Source organism: Centrocercus urophasianus, unplaced genomic scaffold (assembly GCF_019232065.1).
Source record: "Centrocercus urophasianus isolate 14NV4802_14NV808 unplaced genomic scaffold, USGS_Curo_1.0 seq_17, whole genome shotgun sequence".
Lineage (NCBI taxonomy): Eukaryota > Metazoa > Chordata > Aves > Galliformes > Phasianidae > Centrocercus > Centrocercus urophasianus.
Window position 1 is genome coordinate 14910130 of NW_024884722.1, and position 14717 is coordinate 14924846.

General features: G+C 35.8%; 1 protein-coding gene across 7 annotated transcripts in view; it reads right to left on the reverse strand.

Moving 5' to 3' along the window:
* MYOF (myoferlin) overlaps positions 1-14717 on the reverse strand; it is a 66246-nt gene that overhangs the window by 36554 nt on the left and 14975 nt on the right. For 6 of the 7 annotated variants that reach the window (XM_042818084.1, XM_042818081.1, XM_042818083.1 and 3 more), the window contains exons 4-15: positions 11697-11805; positions 10422-10506; positions 8171-8334; positions 7551-7679; positions 6406-6468; positions 6267-6317; positions 4717-4747; positions 4176-4291; positions 2789-2915; positions 1936-2039; positions 948-1016; positions 782-825 (exon numbers count right to left, since the gene is read on the reverse strand). In XM_042818084.1, the coding sequence (XP_042674018.1) occupies positions 782-825; positions 948-1016; positions 1936-2039; positions 2789-2915; positions 4176-4291; positions 4717-4747; positions 6267-6317; positions 6406-6468; positions 7551-7679; positions 8171-8334; positions 10422-10506; positions 11697-11805 (1092 nt within the window). Of the gene's footprint in view, positions 1-781; positions 826-947; positions 1017-1935; positions 2040-2788; positions 2916-4175; positions 4292-4716; positions 4748-6266; positions 6318-6405; positions 6469-7550; positions 7680-8170; positions 8335-10421; positions 10507-11047; positions 11139-11696; positions 11806-14717 lie in introns of those variants that run through there. The other variant, XM_042818085.1, reaches the window with a different exon arrangement.

Sequence of the window (14717 nt, forward strand, 5' to 3'; positions counted from 1 at the left end):
TGGCTAAAATGCACTCCAAGACAGTGTGCTCACATTTGTATCATCTAGAATGTTTTTTTATTATTAGCAGAAGGTAATGACTAGTTACAAAAATGGTTTTTATCATGAGGAAGTCATGAAAAACTGAAAAACTCCTTCAAAAATAGTAGAATTTTAGTAGCCAACTTAGAAGCCCTGCTGAAAATAATCATTTATATATCTAAGGATACAGTCAGAAATTTGTAGTAGTCAGAAATTTGCAAACCAGATCCCTGTGAGATTTTCTGCCTTCTCTCCAGAACTATGCTTAGTAAGAGTAAACAGGCATACAGATAGAACAGCAACTCTAGCATACAAAGATTTGAACCACCTAAACCTAAATGCTAAGTGTGCTTAATATTCAACAATCCATTAATTAATAGGGAAGACAATACTGATACGTGCAAGACAAATATTTACAGAATCAGTCATTCAAGTTTTATCTGAAAATGTAGTGGAATTCAAGCATTTTTAAAAATACAAACATACTAGTTAGTGGGCACAAAACTAGGAAAGAAAAGAGACAAACACGAGTATTACAAATACTACTCTTCACAATCACCTAAGTAACAATAGTGTGTATTGCTCACTGCACAAAACTAACACTATGCTAATCAGGCTACTTGTAAAGAAACCGTATTAAGGATACCTATGCATCTTCTTAAATACTCTTATAGATTGAGACCAACAATATCTGACAGATAAAAAACCAGACTTCACATAATATAATTTATGTTGTCCAGTGCTTTAAGTCATAACTCACCAGTCAACAATTGCAAGCTTTATTTTCTCACACATTGAGGGAAACTGAAAAAAAACAAAGCAATGATAATAAAATAACCCATTAATTGTTTCAACTCTCTAATCTTAATAATTTGGGTAGCAAAAGAATGTCGGTCTTCTAAATAAACAAGAAAAAAAAAACTGACCTTGACTTGAAGATAAATAATTTGGTTCCATTCTGGATTAGCATTTTTCTCAATTATGTTTGTGCAAACCTGAAAAAACATAAAATTAAAAAAGGAGAAAGATTAAATGGACCAAAAAAAGCATATTCTAGCTATGATTGGGGGTCAATCATATTCTACTCAGAGAGATAAGGGGTAGTGATTAATGATGAATACTGAGGTTCTTATGCTGCAATAAACCAGTTGTTTTCAATTTATAAATATTACTACACTGACCTGCATAGGCAACCTTAACAACTATTGGAGGGAAAATTCTGAAATAGCATTTAAACCTGACACTGGAATTACCCTAAGGGGAAAAAAAGCTTCTTGTTTCCACTAGCTATAATGAAGGTGCTTGTAAACTAATAATGATCCCTTACCACTGCAAAGAAACAAGGCAAAGGAAGGACCTAATTTAAGCTTACTTTATGCAGACTTTGATGAAAAATATACTTTCTGGGGAAGCCTGTATTATTTGTTGGCAATGTCTACTGAAAACCTCCTCTGAGATCTGGCTTACTGAGGATGGTAATTTGATTATATAGCATAATAAAAGACTGACATTTTTCCTCTTTAAGACTGGATAGCTATGAGTGTAGGCTGTGCAATTGAGCTTCAGCTCAAATTTGGTATTCTGAGGAACATATTAGTCATAAAATGTACAAATGCTGTTAATCTGTCCAGAAAAATCCGCACAACCAGTTACATAAAAGCAATCAGGAACCAGTAGATAAGCAATCTGGCATGCATCAGTTCTTAGCCTTTAGTCATACATTCTTTTTATTAGTCATCAGCTTTACACCCATTCTGCTGTACCTTGTAGACTGTCCTTGTTTTATTAGGTGAATTTTAGCACCGATGCTTTTACATTTCCATAATTTTGGTAAGCTTAAAACATATATTGGAATATAAATTGTCCCTCACAAACATGATTAAAATGCAATGACTCAGATACTTATTTAATTACCTTTTTTCCAGCAAAAGAAACTTCCACAAAGGGATCTACCAGATTTTTCTTGTCTGCTTCTCCTCCAAATATTTCCTTGACAGTCTGTGCAAAAGCATCATCCACTGGAGAGAATATTCGTAACAGACATTAAAGTCTGTACATTTTTCTCTAATTTTAAACTTGCCATAACATTCACACTACAATCAACCAATTAATAGATCAAGGTAGAGTGAAGTCTAATCTGATGAACAAAGTTATGAAGAGCACACATTTACTAGTGAAAGGGGAGAACTTAGGCTCTGGTGTAATTTCGAGAATATAAATTCCTGAAAGACCATAAAGAATGCTGGTGTGCTCCTGAGTTGACAATCACAGTTGTATATTTGAAATATTTTACTCAAGTACCTGTAGATATGGCCATCTATCACAGATAGAGGGGAGAAATCATGCTATGAAGGGATAAAATTGGCACATGCACTGCATACTCAAAACCAATCATAGAACATTCAGCATACCTGCAGACCAACTGTGCTTGAATGTTAATTATGTGCATCTAACTTCTGTGATTGGATGAAGGCTAATGAACCACCTCTTGAATCCCACTCATCAACAGATGAACATCACTAACCTAGTGGATAACATTAAATTATCCACTGTAAGAATTAAGAAGATATACTGAGAACTACCAAAGGGCTGAAATAGGCTACTTAAGCCATCACAGAATTATTGGCTCAAGCAGCAATGTTTTATGTTCATGCACAGCTAACATAGTTAGCTGTGTCTGAGCAGCTAGCGTAGGTAGTTCTATTATGTTAATTTTTCTAATGTGCAATCAAATACACCAATAGGCACATAGTTAGAATTTACATACTTTGTGGAATGTCCTCAGCTCTGTAGATTTTGAGAAGGAAAGTGACCCATCGAAGTGCAATTCCAGCTGGAAGTAACAGATTGCTCTCCACATCATCGCTCTCATTATCTCTTTCCCTTTTTTCAACCTGTTGGGAGATACAATGGTACACAGCAGATAGTATCTAAGAAAGATAGAGTTTAACATACAGGTTTAAGGCAATTATTTAAACTGGTGCCTGCAGTCCACTTCAGGAAGAAGACTGTTATCAGTTCCATTATAAAGAATGAAATTTTGTTGTATTATCAATCAAAAAAAATTAATTTCATTTAAACTATTTCGTTTTCACCTCTATCCAACTTATCACAATCACACTTTTAAAACCATTATCATCTGATGATCATTAGTATACTCACACAAAATGCCAACTTCATGCAATTTTCATACTCATCTTGAGATTAATGTTGTGGTAAGGCATCATATTACAACTAGCTAACATGTACAATTCTGATATAATTTACCAGAACTTACTGTTTTAAAAATAAAGAGATCAAAAACTTCACCATAAAAAACTGCAAGCATCACTGTTATATCAAGAATCATTAAGACAGCACGAACTTTAAAGATCCTTTCCAACCCAAATTATTCCATGGTTCTATAACACGAAACAACAAGGAGATACTCCATGATTCTAGGGACCACATTACGTTTAATTAAGGAAGAGCAGAATGTAGAAGTCTCAGGCAGGAGTAATAGCAGAATTGAAGCTACAGAAAACATTCAAGGGTAAAAAAAAAAAAAAAAAAAAAAGTGACACAGGAAGAGGGTCTATTTTTACCTTGACAAGACAGCAAACTGTTAAGGACTGAATTTTTAGTAGCAGTAGTTACTTTAAACAATCATTCTTTCCTATACATCAAATTAACTAACCTGAAACTATTGATGGGCCTGATTTTCACCAGTTAAGTATTTGAGCTTTCTGGTACGGAGGTTTCTCTGCATGCTCATCTACATTATGCAATAGCTGAGACATTCCTGAGTTAGTCTTTCAACTGATACCAATATCCTGCTCAGCCTGATTACCAGTGTTAAGCAGAATTACATATTAGCTCACATGCAGCACCAAGATAGCACATTTCTGCTTCTTCCAGGACATGAAGAAATACCTACAAATGGCTGATCAGCATATACAACGTTTGTCTAAAGGTTGCTTAATTGGAGAGGGTTTGAGAGTCACTTAGTAATGGATGCCCCTGAAACAATTCCTAAGTATTTCCTTACTTTTACACACTGCTCACAGAAGGACTTACACAGAATCCATGAAGTGTGAGGAGGAACATGAATACATATCCATGACTGAGGTGGAGAAAATAGAAGAAAAGCAAAAAAGCATATCAGTCAAACTTACTGGTGGCTCATCTCCAGTTCCCAGGACAAACATGCTGACTTTCATATAGCCTTTAGCTCCTGAACTTGCATCCTCAGGATCACTCAGCAAAAGCCATTTTCTCATCACTGCATGGCCTAAAATTAAACAGTCAAAACTCACCTAATAAAACCTATTTCACAAAAGGCAAATTTCATAGTGTCAAAGCTAACTATTTAAAAAAATTATCCTGTCTTAGGTCTCAGTATCTACATTCAGATGAGACATCTAGTACTGCTAAAAAATTAAATGGCATACTAGTACAGTGACACAATGAACAAACAGTTTTGTAGTGTTTTAAGCACTTCTAAAAATGCCTCTGATATCAAAACTAATATACAAATTTTAGTGCTTGTTCTTCATCTTGAAAGCACTGAAAGGAATTACATACTGGTTTTTCTTTTTCTTTTTTTTTTTTTAATACTTTAAGCAGAAGTCTCAATTTACTTAAGAAATTGTAATGAAAATGTTTTGATTTCAAGTTTCAAACTAGGAAAGAAGTTATGAAGTAGCTGTTACTTACCAGGTTCATCATAGATATAGCCAATGTCAATCTGCAATAAAGAACAAAAACTTCACATCTGAAGATAGATAGAAGCAAAATGGCTGGGAAAACTCCTTTGAAGTTTTTCCACAAGCTTGGGACAAACAGGATAAAAGTTTACACAGTATATTCTTGGGAAGAAAAAGAGAAAATGCCTTACATTGACAAATGAGGAATTTTGAACAGATATAGCATCCAAGAAAAAACACCATAAAAGATGTATACAGTCTAACAGAGATAGTTAATTCCTTCTTTCTTTGGATCTCTGGTTTTTCCATTTATCAGAGACAGAAGATGGAGTTAGCTTATTGCTTTCTGGAATTTCCAGATTTTCCCTTAATTTTACATTCATAAAGCAAGAAAACAGTTCTGAAAAGCCTATCTCCTGCTGAAAATCTAATCCTTCAGTTGCAGAAATTCAACTCCTTTTTCTAATGAATCATTTTTCTTTTATAAGAGATAAGCAATATTTCTTCCACTAGGCGAAACCTGGACAAGATTGCACATACATCACTACTGTATTAATTGTATCAGATTTCAAACATCTTCAGGAAGGTTAAGTATGTCTGCTTATGGCAACTGGAGCCAGTATTCCTCGCAGGTCTGAAAACAGTCATTTTTTCTAGAGTGAATTTCTCCTGCGGGGGTTACTCCTGAAATTTGTGCAGGAACAGAAAGCATTTGAAGTACAAGCTGTCATCTGCTTATTTTTCTTAGTGAATGAACAATCAGAGCAACACTTCACTGTTGGAACACAGCAACATTCACTGTTGGAATCACTAGAAATTATAGAGGAACTAAGCAGCAAGGAGCAAAAGCTGCCAGATTTGTGTCATAACCTTCATATAAAAAGCATTCTTCCATACGTATCTGGTCTAGAGATGTACTGAATTTTTTCATTACAAAATAAGCAAATGTAAGACAATCAACAATGATACAGCAAATGTTATAATGGAAAATTTGAGCAAGCATTATAATTAGCATGTGAACGCTCTGTTTGTACTGCTTTAGGAATACCCTTAATAGGGCAGATATTTACCTCCCAATATTGACTGTAACACATACCAATAAAACCAATCACACTATTATCATGAGAAGTTACTTTAAAAGGTTTTACTGTGATCTCTTTTACTTAAGCTTCTGATCAAATTTACACTTTTCCGCACCATTTCAGAACCTGCATCTTTATGCTGTCATGCCAAATAATCAGCCTGTTACTTTTTGAGTAGAACAACTACCTTTTGGAAAATAGGTTTTTTCACTTGGATTACAAGTGAGAGAACTTGGTATATAAAGCAGGTACAGTTTTCTTCTAATTTAATTGTTTTTTTTCTTTTAATCTACTCAAATAAGAAAAGCAATTACTAGTGGTTAGAGCAAATAGTCTCTAGCATAACAATCAAGGCATCAGGTAATTCTCTGGCCCCATGATAAAGCACTATAAATTTAAATGCTTAAAACAGAGACTTCAATAATTTCTCTTGTTTATTTTAAATTTGGTCAAGATACTGAAGGTGTTTCATACCCACCTTAAATTCACCCATTAGACAGTCTGCTCGAAGGGAGTAAGAATCATACACCTATAAAGACAGACATGAATCAGGAATGCTCCTAACTAATTATGACAGTGAAACGGCCAGAGAATCCCATATGCACTGCCTTCCTTACCCGAATGCTAATTGTTTCATCAAGCAGCTCTAAAGGAGTCATGTGGACATTGTAGAAGAATATCTGTTAAGGTAAAAACAAACAAAAAAAAACTTGTCTCAAAATGGCAAACATATAATCCTTTGAGAAGAAAATCTGAAAACATGACCTTAGGAGGCTTACGAAGCCTAACCTGTTATCATATTTTCAGTCTGCTTCTGTATTGAAAACATTATATAATTATTTACCACAGAATTAAAAACTGAACATGGTAAATAAACTTAGTACAAAACAGAAGACAGTCAAGACTTCCACTGAAAAGAATGTAGTAGGCATAGTTGTGTCGGAAACTTTGAGCACTGCCTTTGCTCTGCACTTCATGTTCTCCTCGGGCAATTTTCTGCAATTGTAAAAGTTTTGTTCTCTAGGACATTCAATCCTAATTTAGTCACCTCTGCAATAGCTGTCAAAAAGGTTTTGTGTAGTGTTTATAATGATAATGATTTTAATGATTTGCATCTTTGAATTTCAGTGCTACAGTAAAAATCCGAGTTGGACAGCGTGAGGATAAATACACTAGCTTACTTGCTCTACTTATAGTATGTGCTTTACCAGGTTTGGTGTTTGAGCTCAGCCATACTTCAGTTCATACTGTATTCAACAAGAAATAAGGGTACATAAATATGGTCCCTCCTTTACATATTGACGAAAAATTGATTAAATTAAGGTGCAAGTTATTTTCTCACTCTCTTTTTTAATTCTTTTTTTTTTTTTTTTTTTTTTGGCCAGTATGAGTGAAACATCATAAACAGTACGTTTACCGTTCCAGATACACAATCACTTTTGTGCCCTTTAAACTGCTATGAATTCTATTCTGCCATTTCCGTATGTTTCAGGTACAAGTCTCTATCTGGAGAGAAATCTAGCTGTGCATTCACAAATTATATATAGTGAGGCAGTGACATTTCCAGATTCTGTGTGGCAGTCTTAATAAACTAAAGCACTGCACTGAAAACTCAGTTGCAGACACCATAGAGGTCTACAGTAATTTCTTTTTTTTTTCCTCAGTGATTTTATAGCCTGCACACAACTATTCAAAGCCCTTATTATATCACATGGGCAATAGCATCAAGGAACAGGTTCCACATGACTCTTACAACACCCACTTCATCAAAATAAGGGTTGTTTCCTCTTTTGATTCTCGTTCGGTGTGTCTGACCACAAACATGAACTTTGACGACTGGTTTTATGTTATTTCCAGGTAACTGACGGCCTTCGATGACTCTAACGCGAATCTGAGTAAACAAAAAAAGACATAAATAATCAAACATTTCTATTAGCTCATTCCCTAAGGTTTCTATTGCCCAGCAATTTCTGAATACACCATCAAAAAAAGTTAACCGAACCTCAAGTAGCTGGTAGATATGGACAGACTCCAGCAAAATTAATTATGACAGCAAATATAACTTTACCTGAATTTTACAGGACAAACTAGAGATAAGTTTTTCAATACAGTTTCTTTTTTTACTTGCTTTCACTACTTATTTTTAAAGCTGATACTGTAACTTGGTATCTTCCAACTATATAGCAAATAAGATTCACATATATTTCAGTCAGCTCTTCAAAGCTGGACATCTCCGTAACAATATAAAGGTTTTTAAATTTAGAGGTTGATTTTCTTCACAGTGCATTAGCTTTGAATGATCTGACATTAAAAATACTCAGTATAATGTGAAAGGAGTGATGTCAGAAACAGGCAACATGCGGTATTTAATAAATTGGTTACCTGAAAATCTTGTGGTTTGTTAGAAAGGATTCTCCGTGTTTTCTTTCCCTTGGTGATGCGTCTAGCTAGCTGCGATTCCCTTGTGCCACTTGGAACTGTTGGTGTGATGCCAGCAACAGCACCATCCACAACATCTTCACAATCTCCATCATCTTCTCCATCTGCTACAGTTAAAAAACAGCGCAGATGATAAACATCTTGATATACTGTTGTTGAAGTTTCAGTAATAAGAATCTGACACATATGAATAGTATTGAAATTATATTATCTCATTTACATCCTAGCCAAACTAGCCGTAGATCTGTCCTTATCTGGGGTGCAGATTATCTAAGACAATTAGAATTATACAATCATTTGAGTTGAAAGGGACCCTTAAAAGTCATCTGGTCCAACTCCCCTGCAATGAACAGGGACATCTACAGCTAGATTAGGTTGCCCAGAGCCCTGTCCAGCCTGACCTTGAATGTCTCCAGGGGCAAGGCAACTATCACCCCCCTAGGCAACCTGCACCAGTGTCTCACCACCCTTAGTGTAAAAAAAACCCAAAAACTTCTTCCTTACATCCAATCTAAATTTCTCTCTTAGTTTGAAACTATTTCCCCTTGCCTTATCACAACAGACCCCATTAAAGAGTCTGCCTTTAGTCTCCCTTTAGATACTGGAAGGCCACTCTCAGATCTCCCCAGAGCCTTCTCTTCTCCAGGCTGAACACCACCAATTATTTCAGCCTGTCCTTGTAGAGGAGGTGTTCCATCGCTTGAATCATTTTTGTGGCCCTTCTCTGTATGCACTCCAGCAGGTCCATGTCTCTCCTGTACTGATGACTCTACATGTATGTGCATTACTCTTTGTGAGGTCTCAGAAGTGCAGAGCAGAGGGGCAGGATCACCTCCCCCACCCTGCTGACCATACTTCTTTTGATGCAGCCTAGGATACAGTTGGCTTTCTGGGCCACAAATGCAGAATGCTGGTTCACGTTCAGCTTGCCATCCATGAGCTGAAGCTATTTCTCCTAGCAGCAAGACTAGACTGTTGCATAGCATTGGTTTTTACTTCAGTATCTTGAAAATATGAAACCATTTATGAGTTTGTGAAGGGAAATCCTGCCATTTAAAATAAAACATTGAATCCACCTCCACAGCATGCATCTGCAGAATAAGGGGAAGTTTGTTAAAACTCCTCTTTAAAGAGGGTTCTGAAATCACAGTTATCTTAGTGGAATACAGTTCTATAACCCCATGACACTACAGTACTGAATCATACAGTGAAATTCCAGTATTATGAAACAGGACCTATGAATATCTAGACCACAGAAGTGTAATTCCCTTGTGTTTTTAGCTTCCTTTATTAAATGAAGGACGATGAATATGGTAAAACATACAGGAAGAATGTGCTGTGTATGGTAGTTAGCATTAACAGAATGCTTGTTAAATTCATGAGTAAGTTTACCAACACAGGATGTTGATCACTTTGCATAATGAATTCCTCAGTGATCCTTGTAAGAGATGCCTAAAATCATGATTGACATACATTTTGTGACTGGAAGTCTCCATCTCCCTAACAACTTTAAGAATTCTTCTGCCCTGGTTGAAACATGCAACTGACTTAATACTTCATTTTTAACTTCTGATTCAGAAGTGCAGTAACCACAACTCATTTAACAGGAAATAGACATTTACAATAATGCACTAAGAGGTGTTTGCTAACTAGCACTGAAATAATTTTCAGTTGCTGGATACTATCTAAAAACCTGTATTTTATCTGTATTCCATCATAGAATATCTTTTAAAAACTATCAAAATAATCTCATACAAATTGATTAACATTTTTAGCCTTCAAGTCCACTTTTCCACGTAACTATTCTGAATTTTAGTAATTTAACACACAACTTCTGTGTCTGCATTACCTATCCTTCCACTCCCCAAGCACATCTCTCAGTGGAATCAAAATTTCACCCCGGGAGACTCTTAACTTCATTTTTTTCCTATCTCATGTTACTTAATATCAGTAGATAATAGCGAAACTGATTTCTTCTCAAGCATATAACAGTTATTACATTTAATTATTTCTGCACAAGCATGGTCTGACTATTAGTGTAACTATTTATCTGTCAACTGAAAACAGTTGTTCCTTCACAGTTCTCTGATGAGTTGGAAAAAATGGAGGATCTCAAAAACATTCTCAGCAAAAGTCTGGTTAAAATGACACATAAGACAGCAAACAGTCATTTTCTGAAAAAAGATTGAAATACCTTCTTGTGAATTGGTCCCTCCTGGGTCATTTGGATTTGCAGGTCCAGCTGGTGGCTCATATCCTACTACCAAATCTATTGTTGCCTACAGAAAAATACATGGTTTTCTATGTTCACAACAACTCATTTAAAGCAGGGAGTTATTATTCATGTACAGTATTAGAACAACTACATATGTTCACAGGTAATTTTATAATAAAATTTCAGACTATCGCTCTACAATTTTATTTTACAAAGTGATATATATTTTTTATATTTAGAAAAATCAGTTCCAATACAAGTACATAACGCATTCAACAAATACTAATTTATTTAGTTTCACAATACTGATGAAGATTAGGTAACATCCTACATTTAAAATTAAGAAAACGAAGAGACAAATAACACTATCTGACCAGCAACGTAAGTCTGAAAAACAAGCAGCATTTCCTATCTGGCTCTTTAAATTGCCAGTTCATACGGCCATCCTGGAAGTAAAAACACGTTTCATTTTCCATTCTAATTGCAGAATTGCATTTTTGTGCTTCTCTGTGGTTTTAGATGATTGAATAAAACATTATTATTCCTAGTAGCCACAGTAACATGAGGAGTCAGGAAAAAAGAAACAGACTCCATGACCAACCTACCATGATATTAAACTGTAGCTGATGAAATACTGAAATTACCCTTTAAGGCCTCTTATTACGTGAGCTGGAATGTAATATGAAGTGCCTTAGCAGCCAGTCTGCACAAACAGCAAGTTTTGTTCCAGACATTACTTTTATCAGACGCTGGTTAATCACTCTGTTAAATTTAAACTCATGCTAAACTAAGTTGAGCAAGTTCTTGTGTAACTTTCAGAACTGAGCTGGAAGTAAACATTCACATGATTATGTGCTTCCTAGAATCACTGCTATGACACAGGTGGACATTAGAAAGAATACAGCAAAAAGTGAAGTCAACTTGTTACCTGGGAAAAGAATATATGTATGTGAAAATCAGCCTAGTATTAAATACACCCTGTGGCTCATTGTATCTATAACACACATACAGATATGTAATACAAGCACAGAAAATAATTTAACTAACCTAGAGGAATCTCTCTGATATCAATCAGGCTGACTATACAGGAATAATTACATCTTGCTACAAATTATATTTGTCTAAAGCTCTTACTACAGAACTGCAAAGCACTTAATCTATACAGTAAAAATAACTTTGAAATATATTTGCTTCTTGCTGCTGGACCATTTTTGATCAAGACTACAATAAAAGCAGGAAATGCAAGCCACTCACGCCAGTTTCTTGTCCCCTTTCATTTAGCAGAGGTATGAGTTTGAAAGGGCATGATCTGCTTTGGTTACCAACAAGATCCTTAAGTGCTATGGATGCACTGCCAATTAACCTGAAATGAAGTAAATATCATTATTAGAATGCAAGTATTTGTTAAGCACAAGTTCCTTTTCATCCATAGCTTGTGTCTGTCAACCAAACAATTCCAGCTGTAACTTGAAAACCTAAAAGATCATTGCAGATGTCATCTAATGACTGAGTAGTGCTAATTCACATTTTCTTTTTCACTGAGCGTATAGGTACTCATTTTCTTCACAGAAGAAACACTTTTAAACAAGTTAAAATAATATATACATTTCTGATTATTACATTCTGTATAGCCATCATCAGTCATGTTAATTGTTTCACTTACAGTTCTCACTGGCAATCAAATCTTTTCCTATGTAATTTTGCAAACTCTCAGATGAAAAGTACTGCATACAGATGTTACACCTTAACACCCAAAAACAACAAAAAGACACACACACACCTCTGTAATAAAAACAGTGAAACAGAACAAATGCAATCGATGTTCTTTCTACATTGTTCACAAATAATCTTTTTACCATACTCCACATTTTCAAATAGGTTTATCATGCTTTCCTCTTGGTTTTCTAATGCTTATATATGCCTCTAGAGATACCTACCAAAAGAAGATGCCCAGGAGTTACAAGTCAGACTCTCTTGAGCTGCTTCTGCCTTCTTGAAACTGCCTTTCTAATCCTCATCTTCATTAAAAAGTGAAAATTACATTCATTTTTAAACTGAGAAATTTCTTTTAAGCTGAGTTTCTATCTGTGTAGAATCACTGTCACAATGTCTGGCACTGGATTTAGTTACCAAAATATGTAGTAATAGTTAACACCTATAAAGTGGATTATTGGAATAAGTGAGATTTTTGCCAGTGAGAAACCCCTGGAATAATTTCATCCTGTAAATACTGTAAGAGAACTTTTTCAAACAAGACACCAATTTTGCTGCTGATATGGCAAAAAAAGAGATCTAAGTGCAGCCCCTTTACGTTGCTTTTTAGAGTATGGTGCTTTTTAATGCAGAGGGTAAAGATCCAAAGGCATTTGTGACATGAAGCAAGAACATTATCGTAGCCTTTTCAGGTGCTATGTCACAAGAACATAAGTTGCTAAGTACATTAGGATAGGTATAAAACACTACTTTCCTGCAAATACTGATTTCAGGTAATACATACTACAGCTTTTGTTTAGCTGTGCACAAAGCCCTATGCTTCCTGCTAGAATAACCCATTTGAACCAACTTGTAAAGCAACTCTGCTTTCCCAGTTCACTTCACACCTCCAATCCCAGTTCTCATTTTGATTGTTTTCACTCATTCTTCTAACCTTTCACTCCTGTCTCCATTTTTGTTCCTGATATATATTGAGATAAATTGATCTTGTGATCAATGCCAGGATTAATAATTCTGATAATTTTTCAGGATTCTGCTGGGTCTATGCAGTTCAGCCCCGCCATCTTTCCATTTATACAACTCTGCATGCCAGATGCAGAACTTGTCTCCAGTTCCCTGCTGACATTTCTCATTGAACTTGTAACCCTCTAGACATTCTGTACCCCAATCTACCGTTCCTTCGCTTGTCTTAATCTTTCTCCTTCTCCGTCCCATCTTAAGAAAAAACATTCTGCTGTGTTTGCATTCATACTACTGCCATTTTGTTTTATCTGCCACTTCACTGAACACTTCAGTTACTTTTCATGGGGGATACTCCAGCTCTCAGAACCTCTCCAGTCCAGCCTCCTCTCCTTCACTAAAAGGTTTCAGTGTCTTCTAAGCTAAAACACAGGCCATGCAGAACAGGTGAAGCTGTTCTAACCTTTAAAATTATCACAATTGAAACTCTGATTCCATTTCTGACACCTGCTTTTTTTCTCCTTTATTAAACAGACACCTCAATTCAGTAGTGTAGTCTCGATCCAGCATTTTTTAAAAGCCATAGGAATATAGGTTATTTTCAGTGGGCATTTAATCAGTCCTAGGTACATTTTCACTTTTTACAAACTGCTGTACAGAGCTGAAATTAGCTGTATATGGGAACTGTTGAATCATGGCCTGAACCTCTGATTGATCACCTGAGACAAGCACCTAGTCAGCCATGGGAGCACAGGTGAAGGCAGCTCAGCTGTGTGACCAGAACGGGTGGAGCCTGGCTGCACCTCTTTTAGACTTCATTTAAGGGTTAACTGCCACTGAGGAAGGATCTCTTCCTGCAGAATGCTCCCTTGGGAGTTTTCCTGGGAGCCTAGGACACGGGTGAGCATTTTCATTTATTTGCGATTATCCCTTTCCACTGTGATAATCTTTCTAGCTATACAATCTGTAGATACCAGCCTAAGCACATCACTCTGTATATTTGTTGATTATACAAGCTGACACTCTGACTCCATGCATTTCTCAACTTCAGCGAGCATAAGAATCATTTTCCCGTTATGTAATAATTGCATTCAGTTCACAAGAAAAACTTAGATTGCAAACATCTGATATGCATTACCACAGTGCTCCTATTTATACCTCCAACTGCAGTATTATTTGACATTGCCTTCAGCAATGATTTCATTCAGCAAATCTTACCAGGCAGTAATATATACTGACACAAGAAACAACAGATGGCCTTTCTCAAACAGATAAAGGCTTTTCCCCACCATGTCTTAACATTCCCCAAATTGATGATCCATAGAAGTCACATAAGTCTGACATTATACACCAGAGAGATGTCTTCCTCTGCATTTGACCAAATTTTACCACACTAAGGGCAAACAGCCTGCAGGCAGTTACACTATTCAGCTGTCAAAGAGAAGTCAAAGAAGTTCATTCTATGTGACTGCAAAGCTCAAAGTGGTTAAGCCAGGAAAATCCTGTGTAGCTTAATGCCTTTTTATCTTACAGGCTTCTAAGATGTAAATATCATTGAAAGCAAATATATGAACAAATGGGAAACAACTCTATGAATGAAAG